This window comes from Ammospiza nelsoni, chromosome 20 (genome assembly GCF_027579445.1).
Source record: "Ammospiza nelsoni isolate bAmmNel1 chromosome 20, bAmmNel1.pri, whole genome shotgun sequence".
Taxonomy (NCBI): Eukaryota; Metazoa; Chordata; class Aves; order Passeriformes; family Passerellidae; genus Ammospiza; species Ammospiza nelsoni.
The window spans coordinates 5,954,539-5,969,496 of NC_080652.1; the positions used below are offsets into that span (position 1 = coordinate 5,954,539).

The 14,958-nt window shown below is 45.2% G+C and overlaps 1 protein-coding gene across 1 annotated transcript in view; it reads left to right on the forward strand.

The window, feature by feature from the left end:
- The window catches only part of COL27A1 (collagen type XXVII alpha 1 chain), a 145,591-nt gene that overhangs the window by 38,468 nt on the left and 92,165 nt on the right, over window positions 1-14,958 (forward strand). Inside the window, exons 7-12 of the mRNA XM_059486610.1 lie at window positions 829-882; window positions 6,115-6,159; window positions 6,996-7,049; window positions 9,431-9,475; window positions 11,739-11,792; window positions 12,975-13,019. Coding sequence (XP_059342593.1) covers window positions 829-882; window positions 6,115-6,159; window positions 6,996-7,049; window positions 9,431-9,475; window positions 11,739-11,792; window positions 12,975-13,019 — 297 coding nt within the window. The remainder of the gene's footprint in view (window positions 1-828; window positions 883-6,114; window positions 6,160-6,995; window positions 7,050-9,430; window positions 9,476-11,738; window positions 11,793-12,974; window positions 13,020-14,958) is intronic.

Consider the following 14,958-nt stretch of genomic DNA (forward strand, 5'->3'; position numbering starts at 1 on the left):
TCCAGATGACCTTTAACTTGTGTTAACAAGGCTTTATCCCTGATAGCAGCAATATGAATAAGGAGTTTCCAGCAGGAGTTTGGAGTGATGCCTAATTTTCAATCTAGATACTGGAAATCTGTTGAATTTCAGTAAGAAGGCACTCCAGGGTTTGTTGATCCTGGTCAGAGGAGGCCAAGTGGGCTCACACAGCCAGGCTGGGTGTTGGAGAGGTCTCACAGCAATGCGCTCACCCGTTCTGTGATGCTTTGGGTTTGCCAGCTGGGATGTGATGCAATCCCCTTTCAGAAGCACAGGCCACTGAGCAAACCCTCCCACCAGCAGCCTGCAAAGGTTCAGTCCATGTCAGACAGACAGGTTAAATAATTGCACCACCAGCACCATCCCAATGGGAGCCAGGGGCTGAGCCAGGGCAGTAGCAGAGTGTGAGAGCAAATCACAGGATTTGGCAGCAGGTACCTGTTGTTCTTATTGCATTTAAAATCTAAAATTTCCTTGCCTTGGCAATTTCAATGCCTATTGAAAGGCGAATGAAGCATGTGACTGAATGAGATCATTGAGGGGAAAAAAGCGCATTCATTCTGCTTGCAAAGAGCTGGACTCCAGCAGCAGCTGCCATTAATTAACTGGGGTTATTATTTATATGAGCCAGTTAATAGAGATGTTGTTTAAATCTACTCTTCTTATCTACTCAGGTTTTGAAGAGTTGTGATTAGAACCAGAAATATCAATAGCTGGGGGCTGGTGTTAGCAAAATAATTGTGGTAACTGCAGTAGGCATAGGGAAAATGTTGCTGCAAACTGATTGAACTTGCTTGTTTCCTACAGGGAGATGTGGGCTTACCTGGTTTAACTGGGTTCCCTGGACCACCTGGTAGAAAGGTAAGAGTGTTCTTTTCTAGTCAATCAGATCAGTAATTTTATTTTAAAATTTTCTTCTATAACTCTGCCTGAAAGATTTAATTCAAAGTCCCAGTATCCACCCAAAGAGCCTTATGCCTTTTCAGCAGGTGTATAACCTGGGGAGATGGGCTGAAGCAGCTGCCTGAAGACTATGTTAGAGTATGAAATGAAATTCTGGGTACAGAACTCTGTTCCTCCTTTGTATTCCTCATCCCTCTGCACCCTGACACTGGGTGTTCCTCAGCAATCTCAGTTTAGGCCTGGTGCAGCCAGTGCATCATCTAAAGGGATCTCCAACCAACAGCAATACTCAGAGCATGGATTCAGAACAGTGGTGGCATCCCAAAGAAATCACCACTGTCTATCCTGGTAAAGCACATTTCAAGAACATATCTGTGTGCCTTCCCTCTTTATTTTGCTTGGAGACTGTCAGCACTGGTCAGGTTTTGCTTTATTTGCTTCCATATTGATGCTTCAACACCACTAACATCACAAACAACACACTCATGCCTAGAAAATGCTATGTAGGGATAAAACACAAGATCCATCCCTGTTTTCCTGGGGCAGCAGGGTGTGTTTCTATCCATGCATCAAGCCTGCATTGCAATACCTCAGCCATCCGTACCTGGAGCTCAGATCTTTCATATACCAAGGACATTTCAGCTGAGTTTCCAGCTCCAGGCTCTGTTGGTAGGTTGGTTTCTTTTTTCGGAAGCTGGGCCTGTTGCAGGGAGCTGTTTGGGGCTCAGTGGCCATGACTCCCCCTCCCAGCAAGCCAATATTGCCACAGCTAACCTGAACAGTTAAAATTAGCATCTTGTTTCCATCACTTCATCAGTCAATGAGCCATTGACCATACACTGTTGCTCAGGTCAATTAGCTGCACACAAACACCTCCTCTGGTATTTTTTAAGACCCCAAGGAGAGAGAGAAGGTGTGGAGGAGGCTGAAAGGAGCCCTCCCTCTCCACCATTATTTGTTGCATGCTTTATACCAGAACCAAATTGCCAAGAGGAGGGGCTGAGTTTATTTTTCTACTCCAAGGCTGGTCATGCTTGGGGTGCTGTGTGGAGTAGGAGCAATTGAGTGATTAATTACAGATCTTTTGCTGTCACAAACAAGTTCTAACTAATAGGGTGCAAAGAATACCATTTTCCTGGTATAACAGCTCATAAAACAAAACCTTGTGGTTACGATCAGCAAAATGCAATGTCAGGAGTGCAAGAACTCATAGTGGAAAAAGCAGAGAAGGAATAGGAGACTGAACAAACATTCCCAAGTCCAGCACATGGCCTTCACATCTGATCTGAACTCCCACAGGACAGGGTAAAGGCAGGGATATGCTTCTGTTTCTTCAAGTAATGAGCAAGTTGGATGTTGAAATTTTTCCTTTGGTGCAGCTTAAAAACACCTCCCAGTAGCACTAGTCTGGCAGTGGGTTTGGTGTAACCTGGCTTTTATTAGCATCTTGCATTAAGAAAAAATTTACAGCTGTTGGAGAAATGTTTGGGAAAATTCTTTTTTTTTTTTTTTTTTTTTTTAATCTGGGTTGCCTGCTGGCATTCTCCCAGTGAAAATACACTGCTGCTTGGCTGAGGGTGGGCAACACATCTTGGCTACTGGAAAACAGCAATGCCTTGGAAATGGACATCCCTCCTCTCACTCAATGGAGGTGCTGCAAAAAGGGCTCTGAGGGCTTTGATCAGAGAACACCATGTAGAAACCTTCAAATGGGTAAAATATTTCACCAGAAGAAACAAAATGCATTTCCCACTAAATGAAACCACTGTCTCAGCAGTGTGAGCTGGAGCCACAACCTGCAGCATGTGGTTTGGACAGTGTGGCTCAATCCTCAGTGCCTGCCTTGGGAATGCTGACAGACTTGGATTGGGCTTGTGGGATTGGACAGGCTGATCTCAGAGCACCCCTGAAGTTGTTTTAGCTCCACACTTCTACAAGCACATGAAACTGCCTTAGGAGCAGCAGATGTGTGTGATGGTGTTCACAGGGGTTCTTGGATGAGGGAAGAGACGAGGATCTGACTCCATGTTTCAGAAGGCTGATTTATTATTTTATGATATATATTATATTAAAACTATACTAAAAGAATAGAAGAAAAGGTTTCATCAGAAGGCTAGCTAAGAATAGAATAGGAAGGAATGATAACAAAGGTTTGTGTCTCAGACTCTCTGTCCAAGCCAGCTGACTGTGATTGGCCATTAAATACAAACATCTGTGATGGGCCAATCACAGATGCACCTGTTGCATTCCACAGCAGCAGATAATCAATGTTTACATTTTGTTCCTGAGGCATCTCAGCTTCTCAGGAGGAAGAATCCTAAGGAAAGGATTTTTCATAAAAGATGTCTGTGACAGGTGTATTTCTCATCCTCTCCACACAGAGCAAATGGAGCTTTTGCAGATCAGGAAGGGTGGCAGGACTTGGATGTCCCCTCTGGTGCCTGTGAGGTATCTGTGGGCTTTGGCTTTTGGTTTGGGGCTGCAGACCACAGCTGCCTTGGAGGTAGATCTCAGCAGAGCAGCATCATTGCTCCAGAGGAGAAAACAGCAGTGAGAGAGGCAAAGCTTCACTGGGGTCAAGGAGCAAGACAGAGCTGGGAAGTGGTCAAGGCTTCAAAACATCCTGCATGCCTCATCCCCTGGCCCCTTAATTCTTCACATTTCCTACCAAAGTGCAGGATGATCCCTTTAGCTAGGAGAGAGTGGATTATAAATATCATCACAGATTAGTAAATCCTTCACTGGAGTGCAATTTCCTTTCCAAATCACAGCCCTTTGTGTGGAGTGCCCTGTAATCATCACGAAGTGTTTGGATAAAAGAGCAAATGCAGTTGTTTTCATACCCTCTGCCCTGTCATTTTAGTGCTATTTGAAGAGGATTTTAGCAGGTAAATACTTTCACACAAAGCTGTAACATACACAAGCTTTCCTGCTTTTCCTTCATTGTAATTCACCTGAGGCAGAAATAACTGGGGTATATTATGAGGAAATACATCTTTGAAACCATCCAGAACCCAGAATATGTAGTGAGGAGGATATTTAATAGAACATAACAGTAGCACATAACAGTGCCTACATATTTAGGAACATAACATATTTAACCTAATTGCCATTCACTTATCACTACAGAATTGGTGCAGAATTTAGTTCAGGATGTGCTTTGAGCATCCCAAGGGACCATCATGCAACCACCTGCCTTGGGTGGGCATTGCAGGCTCAAAATCCCCATCCTGCAGAAATCCAGCTGGAGCAGCATGGTTCAGAGCAGCCAAGCCAGGCACATATTTTTTATCAGTGGAAAATAAGATATTGTTAAGCTTGGTGCTCCGGTTGTCTAGAGACAAGGCAGCTCCAGCTCCAGACTGGAACTGGGCAGAGGTCCCAGGAGAAAACCCCATGGAAATCTAAATTTCAGGGAATGGCTGGGGATGCTGAACTCAGGGATGTTTCTGTTGGAAGCTCTCACCTTCAGGCCAGACACCCAAGCAGGGTGGAGCATCCTCCCTCCTCTCTGTGAGCCTCTGTCAGGGAGCCAGGGAGAGGAAGAGCAGGAGAGGATTTCATGGGGCAGATTCCTGGAGAGAGGCAGGGAATCCTGTGTGCTGATCCTGCTCCAAGAACTTCCAGTGAGGAATCTCTGACTGAAATTGGAGAAAGGACCCTCGAGGTGGTTCCACCAAGGGTTTTTCAGGGCAGCCTCGTCAGAAGGTGCAGCTCTGTCCAGAGCCATGGCATTTCAGCAAAGCCAAGCAGGAGAGACCTGGTGAGAAGGGGATCAGCATCACTGCAGGCCAGACTGTCTGGAATAACAAAGCAGGAGGAATGCAGAGGGGAGAGGGCAGTGGCCAGCATGGCTGGGAGCATTGCTCACCCTGCCAGCAAAGGCTCAGGCTGCAGGTCTGGAATGGCCCATGGGAAGAATAAAAAAGCTGTTAAGCAGAGGTGTGGACCTGGGAGCAGAAACAGCCCTGGGTTTGCGTGGAGAGTGGAGCCAAAGGCCAAGTGCTTGGTCACCCCTGTGACTGGTGATGGCTTCCAGAGCAGGGACACTCCCTGTGGGCTCCACAGACAGATGAGGTGTGCTGGAGCCCTGGCAGGACAGGGTGAGTGGCAGGGACTGAGGGACAAGTAGTTGTAACCCACCCTTGAAAGCAATTTGTTATTTCTTTAGTATATGTTCAAGGATTGTTCCATGTTTATTTTTTTTCTCTCCCATTTGTTTCAAGTTAAATTTTCTGCTCTTTTTTTAATCTTGCTGCTAGCCCAGCTAAACAGTCATCTCTGTAACTGAGTTCAATCTCCTGATCTGCTTCTCTTGATGGAAGCTTGTTTTAAACAGCTGAAGAGGGAAAAAATCTGAACTGTCCATCACAAAAAAAAATCACTGTGTTTGAAGGGAGCTCTAGGTAAATCTAGGAGAAAGCAAACTCCCTTAAAAGACACACAGTGCTCAGTCTGCAGTCAAACAGGCTGCCCTTGTCCTGCTCCAGTGTCTGCATCCCCCCAAAAAATGAAATATTGACAAACTGCAGCAGGATTATGAAAGACCTGTGAGAATGATTTGAAGCCTGAAACACTTGCCAGTAAGCAAGGTGGATTAAGAAACTCATTCTAATTAATTCAGCAGAAAGAGCAGGTTGAGAGGCAGCTTGCTCACCAATTTTAGTAGCTTCATAATGGAGCACTCTGGATCTTGTAATAATTAGATTAGAAAAGCTGGAACCTGGATAAGTTCAAGGTAGAAAAATTGGAGTTTCCTGTCACAGTAAATGGTTGTTTTGGTGTTTCCTGTAGCATTTCAAACTCTGAAGCAAAAGTAAGAGCTCTGAAACACAAGTGGCTCATGTAACTGTAGTCCCCAATGTGCCCAAAGCCAAAATTTCATTCTGTGGTTTCCTGAGGATTAAGGGCAGCCTTGCTCAAGGTGTAGATTACAAATAGATCTGAGCATGGAGCAATTCCTTCTGGAGTATTTACCACCCCAGACCACAGCAGGGCAAATCAGCAGGTTTGGGTGGTGCAAGCACAAGGCAGCCTGATAAAAGTTTTCAGGATTGTGTAATGCTCTCTAAAATCCTGCTTCTCCTCAGAACTTTAGTCCCACCTGCAAAGAGAAATAGAAACCAAACCCAGATTATTGTACTACATTTTTGTTTCTTAGTATTCATCTCTTCCATCCTCTTTTGACAGGGATATAAAGGCTACCCTGGACCACCAGGTCACCCTGGAGACCAGGTGAGTTTTCCCAGTTCCCAACAGGGGAGCTTTGAGGAGGGATGGATTTGCTGGCTGTGATGCTGCTTTGGCTCTGGTGCAGCCTGCTCATTGTGGACAGGCAGCTGCTCCCAGGGCACACACACAGACCCAGCACCCATGGCATACTGCCTTGGAGTTCCTACATCTAATTTCTAGTTTTTACTGCTCAGCCACACTAAATTTACTTGGGGGAAGAAAAACCAGCTCACCATCTTACCCCTTTATTTGTCTTTTTACCATAATTTCACCTGGACTTTACTAACCACACTGTGCTGAGTATATGTGATTCCCTTCCCAAAGCCCATTCCCCTCCTCCCCTTTTCTTCTCCCCCTCCCCTTTTCTCCCCCCTCTCTATTTGGTTAAATTTGATGTTTGCAATGCAGTAAAAAAAAAAAAAAAAAAAGGCAATGAATAGCAGGCCCTGTTAGCAATGATGTTAAAGGATATTATACATGAATCCATTTAGTTTTGAAGAATTTTGGCAGTGCTTTCCCACCAGCAAAACGGTTCCATATGCCAGATATAGATGCAGCCTTACACCTTCTTTTAGTGTCCTTGTTCCAGATTCTCTGCTGCTTTCCCCCAAATGGAGGAGAATGAGAAACAGCAGCACTTGCTCAGTGCATGGATCCTGTAGATTTGGCTTCCCTGTGTTTTCCCCCTCATTAATTAACATCATTATCTACCCTTAATATTGTTTTCCTCTCAATAGATGTGCATCAGATTAATCCACTCCTCAATGATTCAGCTAAAACCCCTTCCCAAGTGGGACATTCACCTGACTTTTTGTGCCTTTTCTTTTTTTTCTCCAAAGGGTGAACGAGGACCAGCTGGAAGTCCAGGTGCCAAAGGTTATCCTGGCAGGCAGGTGCAGTAAATCTCATCGTGCTGTGCACAGAGTAGGGATTTGGGTGTGCAGGTAGATAAAGACATGCCCCACTAAGGATAGTGCAGTCCTCTAGGAAATGTTGGTATATTTGATCTCTGAATATTTTCCTTCTTCCCTCCTCAAAATGTTGTAGCAACAACAAAGTCTTTCAACTCTGAAATGTTGTTAGAAAGTATTTTGTGGCTGTGATAGATAAAACCTGAATTTCTACAGCAAATTATGGCAGATTTTTCTTCAGTATAACAACAGGGAAAAAAACAGAACAGCAGAGCACAGAAAGACACATGCAAGATGCTAATCCTTCTTTTCTAGGCATATTTTGCATCTAACGTTGGACAAGTTAGAAACCTAGGATGAAAAAAGGTGTATTTAATTCAATTTAATTGGAGGAGGAATTTAGATGAACTCTCTCTGGTAAAATGCACTGGCATAAACCTATGTATACACACACAATGTTATACATGAACTGTAAATATATATATAAAAATCATATTTGCATCTGCAAAAAAAAAAAAAAGATAATGAAAGACAATCAAGTCATTGTTTTCACACTGAAAAAAATTACACAAAGACAACTTTAGAAATGGAGGAGTGTGCATGGGGTAATGGATCAAGACTGGGCACTTTATTGTAAGATGCTGAGTAGTATAAAGGAAACAGAAGAATTTGCTAGATCCTAAAAAGTGGAACCTCTTGGAAGGCAGAACATCCAGCCTTATAACATTTTGTGATGAAGTAAGATTGCTAGGATTTTCTAAAAGGGACACATTTAATGTTGGATTCAGCCACATTTATCTGTAAGCCAAGAGACCAGGCAGATGTCAAAGATCCCAAATGCTCTGTCCTGAGTCTTTCAGACTTACCATGAGTTTGGATGTGAATTTTTTATGCAGATGTGTAGGTTATTGGATTGAATATGAGCTAGACCTGCAGAACAAGTCTGCATCTCTCTGCCTCAGACTGTCCATAAAGCATGACCCATTTTAAATTGAAAATTAAACTGATACCTTGCTTAGCCCACTGGAGAGTGCAGATGGCAGAACTGGATGGGAGCTTTATGCACCTGACTAAATGCTCCATTCATACTCTGAAAGGCTCTTAGAGCTGAGCATGCCAGAGAGTCTCCTAGGTGTGAATGTGTGTTAGATGGCTAATAAGAAGAGGTCCAAGAGATTTTGGACATACAAGGTTAATGAATGCTGTTCAGCAATTCAGCCTATCAGATAAGCAGGATGAAATCTGTGCCTTGACATTCAAAGAACAAATCTGCCTTCTTAAAAACGTGGTTTGGGTCAGGAAAGTGACTTTTTTATTTTTTTAAGGCAGCTTTTTTCAGCCTATCTGAATGCTGTGTGTATCCTGCATCAAGACTGTTTGCTTTACAGAGATTTTACTACTTTTTACTCCTGTCAGCTGTGCTGGCTCTGCAGCCATGGGAGAGAGTGCTTGGCTCGGGTTTGGTTTGTGCATCACAGGCAGGATTGTAACTTCACCCTGATGCCTGAAATCTTTGGCAATGATGCAGGAGCCAGGAAGGAACACAGCCCAACTTTCACATCCCAGGCTGAGCCTTGCACTGCTGCCAGCTGAAGAAAATATGGACTTCACCTTTTTTTTTTTATTATTCCCCCAGCAAAATCCCATCAAAATTTGGAACTTGAAAAAAACTTGATCTGGAAACTTGCTAGAAGGCAATAAACATGAAAATTTATTCTGCATTTTTGCGCTTTTCTTTTTTGCAGTATTTTGAGTGAGCAGCATTAGGCATAGAATTAGAATGGGGAATTAATTTTCAATTCTTTCCATAGCTGATGCTGCAAAGGGTTAGAGGTATCACAGTACCTGCATTGCTAAGTGGCTCTCTGAGCTGTAGGAATTTCTCATTGCACCAGTGTTCCCTAAGCAGGAATTGGAATACATTTGCTATGCATGTGTTTGCTCAGGCAGGAAGATGAGTGCAGAGCTGTTGGGCACAGAGCATCACTGTGCCTCACATCCCAAGTGTAACACAACCTCTGGGCACCCCACTGCATCAGCCCTTGTGGTCTTTATCCTCAGAAATCTCAAATTCAGCCCCAGGGAAGGCTCACTGTGTGCAGCAGTCTCAGGTTCTGCTCAATCCCAGCTCCCCAACAATGGCAGATCTGTTATTTGTATTATTTGGTCTTTTTTTCTTCTTTGTTGATACTCCTTGGATCCTTAAAGCAAAATCTTAAAGCAGAATGATGCAGCACTCAAAGCTTTAAGAAGCACTTAAAGCAGAACCATGCAGGGATGGTGCTTGGGGGGTTGGCACTGCTTGTTATTTTAAGTTAAAGCTTGTCCACATTTGTCTTTGTTTTTTTACCCTTCTGTTCTAGGGTTTACCTGGCCCCATAGGGGAATCTGGCCCAAAAGGCACTCGGGTAAGCAACCTTTCATTTGCCTTTTCTCTGCTTGTTTTTATCAAAGACTTCTCAAGAAACTTTAGGCTTGATTTTGCAATTCTGAAGCTGGTTGCTTTAATTTGTTGGGTTTGGGGGATTTGAACCATGCACTGTTAAGTTTTTTTTTAATTAAACACAGAATGTACCTTGATCAAAGTCCCCCAATAGTGCTGATGATAAAGTCAGGCCCCTCAGAGCTCACATTGCAGGGGAGGAAAGAATGGCTTACAAATTCCTATCAAAGCCTGCAAGCCCCACGTCCCAAAGGCCTCTTTAGTTTCAATCAGTGTGGTTCAGCAGGCTTTAACCACGCTGAGTATGGGCTCATTTGGGCACAGGCCTGGTTTGGGAGTGGTTTATATCATTATGAACAACAGCAAGGCAGCATCTTGAAGCCATGTGCAAATACAAACAATATCTCCGTCCTGACTGGTTTTGCTCACCAGAAATAATTGCTGGGGTTTTATTCTCACTGCAAAGGATTCTTTTTTTTATTGCTACTTAAGGCTCTTGTTAATCACATTTTGTTCTTTTCCTGCAATTATAAATTCACAATGAGATCCTAAGCCAATAAATCCCCATTTCTCTAGCACGTGATACTTTCTCTATATGCAGTAAATTCAAGCAGCTGGCTTTCATCACTAGGAAAACTGCAAGGAATAAACAAATGCTGACCCTGTAGCTAGCAGTATTCCTGAGCTGGGAAGGGAGAGGGCACATTCAGTTCCTGCAGAAGAGGAAAATTTGAGACTCACCCCACTTCTGCAAGGGCTGAAGTTTTCCCTGGGGCATCTCTTCACTGCCCTAACCAGGACCTTGTGTAATTATCAGGTGGTAGATGTGCAGAATGTAAAATCTGAAAGTTATTCCCTATTTTGTACCCCTGAGTGGTGAGTACTGAAATATTTATAAATAACCAAGGAAAGCCCTTTGTTAGTTCAACCACAGTAAATCAGAATTGGGTGCTAAGGTAAGAAATGTGCATTTTGTGGTTTAAGGGAGCCAGCTCTGGACTCTTCTTCTTCCTCCACCTCTACTTTTTCCCTCTCCAGGAAAAGTTTGAGAGTTATGTGGTTTATTTTAGGATTCAGGAGGCAAAGGCAGACAGGCTCATTTTAATGTAGCATTATTTCCCAGCTAGGTGCTGTCCCTAAAGGAAATACAACCCACAGGGAGCAATGGACTGGTGAAAATGTTTGGTGGGGCTGGCAGATAGAGATTTAGCAATGATGGAGAAAGAAAGATGAGAGAAAAGCAGTGTTAGCACTTGGCTCCTGTAACAGTGAGGTGCCACGGAGGGGGCTCCCTGCTGAAATTCACTTCCTCTGGATTTGGCATGCTTGGCACCAGTGGGGCCTTTGCAGAGGCCCAGCACACAAGGTGACTTTGTCCAGGCTGCTGAGCAAAGGGATTAAACACAAGGCTGCCATTGTGGCAAGGCAAGGAAAACACTGTGTTTTATGCAGCATGTCTTGTCTCAGCAGGGCCCCAAGGCCACAGAGAAACCTGGAAACACAAGGTTTCTGATGAGTGGGGAAGCAGCAGGTTTTATGTGCAATGTGCTGGTGCAAAGGTGGTTCCCCCATGGTGTGGGTGTGCAAGTTGAGCCTCACATCAACCGCCCAAGCCTGGAATGTCAGGTTCAGCCTTTCCAAGCCCATGCAGGGCCTTCAGTGCTTGGGATGATGAAAACCTCTGGACAAGGTCTTGGTGGTGCAGGGACAGGCTTTGGGCAGAGCCAGGACTCACTGCAGGCTGGTGGCAGCCCTGGTGCCAGAAAAAGGGGGATTTGCCTAAGAATGGCCTGCACTGTGTGACCACCAGGTGACACAAGACAGACAGAAAGGGCTTGCTGCAACAGGACAGCTGGAAATGAGTGTCAAAAGCAAAGAAAGAGACAAAAGAGACAAAAGTAGGTGTAGGTCTGTGGATTACTTTTGCTAACCTCGAACCAAGCTCCATTCCCCTCAGGTACACTTAGAGCCAGCCCAGGTAAGGTTTCTTCTGGCTGTCCTCTTGCTGCCTGGAGTCCTCCTGATCCCTGGTGTGAGGGTATGTGCCCTTGGACTACATCGTGGAAGCCAGCACCATGCAGTCCATGGGCATATACACTTGCCTCAAGGTTTATTTCATCACGGCTGCCACTGACCAGCGCTGGAGGCTGCTCTGCTCTTCAGGAAGCACAGACTGACTGCTGCTAATGGAGAAATGTGTTTGACTGCTTGTTTCCTCTTTTCTTTAGGGCTATATTGGTCTCCCAGGATTATTTGGGCTACCAGGAGCCGATGGAGAACGAGTGAGTATTTTGTGAAGAAAACCTTGGTGTGTTGGTTGAATGCAGTTCTTCAGAGCCTGATGTAACCTTCTCTATCCCTGCTCCCTGAGGAAGGAGGCAAGCATGCCTAATGCTTACCTATCCCTTCTTTAGTCTCTTCCTACCCTTAAATGAGGACCTGTGTCCCTGTATAATGCTGATGTTCAGCTGTTCAGTCTTCAGGCAGGGCCATCAGACCTTGTGTTAACTACAGAGGAGTTCTTTTATATTCTCCTTCACTTAAAAACCTGCCTTCCCTCTCCCCCTTGCCAGCTGATCTTAGTGAGGTGGGGCAGGGTGAGGAGAATGTCCATGGACATTCCCTGCTCCCACAGGGATCCCCTCCCAGCCACGCTGCCTCAGCACTTTGTGTGCCTGGCTGGAGATGTTTGGAAAGAGCTTGGCTCTTGGAAGGGACAGTGCTGAGCTTTCTGAAAATGGCTTTATTTCCAGTTGCACTGAGCTGGGCAGTCAAGCCTGGGGCTGTGAGTGGGCAGCTGTGGCTGTGGCCTTCCTTCCTCCCATCCTTTTCATCGTGCCTTCCCCCAGCCCAAATTTCCAGATCTTTACAGGTCATCCCTTGCTTTTCCACTCTCCATCTCCACATCCTCCCACCTCCCTGATCTCTTCCCCTTCTCCCCACTAGAAGAGCTCCTAAAAAGATCCCTGGAAGACGAACAGTGTTTGATTCCAGCCTTTCCTCCCTCAAATGCAATCTCCAGAAAGCAGAGAGGCCCTGGGACCATGTGGGAGTGTGCCTGCCTGGGAGGGGCCTGCCCCGCGCTCTGGCCACGCTGATTTAATGCTTGTAGAGCTAAATAAGAAACATAAACACGAGTTGTGCAGCGAGTGCCTCAGCAGTGGCCCTCATTTGGTTCCAGACCAGTAGCTTAATGACTGCTCCTGCTCAGCCCAGCCCCAGCCCGGGGATGCTGCCTGCGCGTGGCCTCGGCAGGCCGCAGTTAATGGGTGAAGGTTAATTGTCTTCTGCTCTCGCAGCCCACTGCAAGTAGCTGACATTTTGATTCCCAAACAATGCCACAGTCATTAGCCTGTTTTGCATTCTCCTTTCTCTTCTCATTTTGCTGTGTATTGTTGGTTGGCTGTTTGATTTCTCAACCAGAACTTTTTTTTTCTCTCTCTCTCTGTGTTTTTTTCTTGCAGGGGATCCCCGGAGTTCCTGGGAAGAGGGGCAAGATGGGTAGGCCGGTAAAGTTTTTCCTCGTCTATTATGCAGACCTTGTTGAATGAAACTGGAAATAAGATATTTGGCTTTTGGCTGGGTCCTTTCATATCTTCAAACGAACCTTTCCATGTCTGTCTTCTCAAGCAGGAAGAAAACCAAAGATAGAGATATTGATCTCTTCCTTTCTTCCATGCTCTGCTCAATTCACAGGCGTTATTGCTCTTTTCCCATGCTCCTTTGAATCTTACATTTCTCAGATTTTCTTCTACAGCATCTTCCCTCCTGTCCTGCCTCTGGCCAATTGCTTCCCTAGATTCACTTTTTAATTCTCAACCATGATTGCAGTGTCCCAGGTGTCTGTACTGGCTCTGTTCCATCTCCTGCTTTGCACTCCCACCAGTTCTATCACATCTTCTGTCATTTCTATCACATCTATCTCCTCTTCTTGCTGTGCCTCTCTCCAACCCCTGTCCCATCCTGGTTTGTGTAATGCAAGTGTGGTTTTGTGTAGAAACCTTTTTGTTCTTGGTGGTCCAACAGATCAGGGAAGATGTGTTTGAGGAGCAAGGAGGCACCAGGTAGATGTGAGAGCTTGGCCAGGAGCAAGAGGTGTTTGCAAGTGGGGCTGAAGCCAACTGTGAGAGCTGTGTAGGAGAACAAGAGGGGCTGTGCTGACTCTAGCAAAAAGCAAGAGCAAGTGGGAAAAATACTGAAATGAGCAGAGGAAAGGACAGAAAGGAAAGACTTTACCCCATCAATCTTCTTCCAATCAATTCTGTATGCCTCCTTTAGGAAGTTGGATGAAGGTTTTTGCTCCAGGAATCAGCAGAGAGCTCAGGCATGTTGTAGCTCTGTTGTATCTCATTGCCTTTGCACCTTGTCCTTCATGTTAGCCTGAGTATCCTCTGACCTCTGGACATCATTGCACTCACGGGCTTCTTGCAAAATGTCCACTCACCCACACATGGAAAAATCCAGTGCTTTCCCCTTGTCCCCCTTGCCTGGAGCCCCACGCCCACCACTCACTGATGTTCTCACTGCAAAAGCCGTGCAGATACCTTGGCAGTTTCGGGATTTCTGCTGGTCAGAGTGACTTTGAGATATGTACAAGGCTCTTTTTTCAGCTTGGCAGTCGAAGAAGGAGTCAGTATTCTTCTTGTTTATTATTTTTTATTTATAACATTCTTTCTCTGGCCTGCTGAGGTCTGTCCAGCAGTTTAGACAGAGGCACACTGACTGGCCTCAGATGCAGTGTTGTCTTTTATACTAAAAACTACATGTACATTGTTTACAATAACTTCCCAATACCTATCACCTGTGTTAGACAGTGAGTTTCTACTTTAAACTAATGTAAAAATGCTAACACCACTCAGAAGATGGAGGCTAGGAAGAAGAAAGAAGGACAGGGCACGCCCAAATTCCTCCATCTTGGGACCCCGAGCCCCCATTTTAAGACCCCAAAAATTTACTTTTCACCCCATGACAAACTATTATTCTACCTAAACTCTCTTGACTTGTAATTCCTCATATAAAGGTGGTAATGTGCTCGATGGGTCAAACTCAAAATCACAGGTGACTTGGGCTCTGTGTCAAGGTCTCTGAGCAGGGGTTTGAGCCATCCAGGACAGCCAGAGGGATGTCCTGGGTTATGACATGGCAGTGCAGACCCCTCAGCAGTGCTGTGTCTGTCCTGCCTCTCCTTTGCCTAAGATGGGCAGCAGTCAAGCAGATTTTTTTTGAGAGATACTGGAAATCCATACCAGATCTTTTGCAAGCTGCTGGTTGCACCAGAAACCTCTGTGATAAATAAGTGCAGGGTCCGTGGTGTAACCATGACTCGCTGGCCAGGGCAAAACAAACACAGCAACTGTTGTTATGTGCAGGGACTCTGCTCTCTCTCTGCACAGAGCATGCTGCAGGCTCAAAGCCTTCCAGCTGTTGGCTGGCCAGGATTTGTAATCT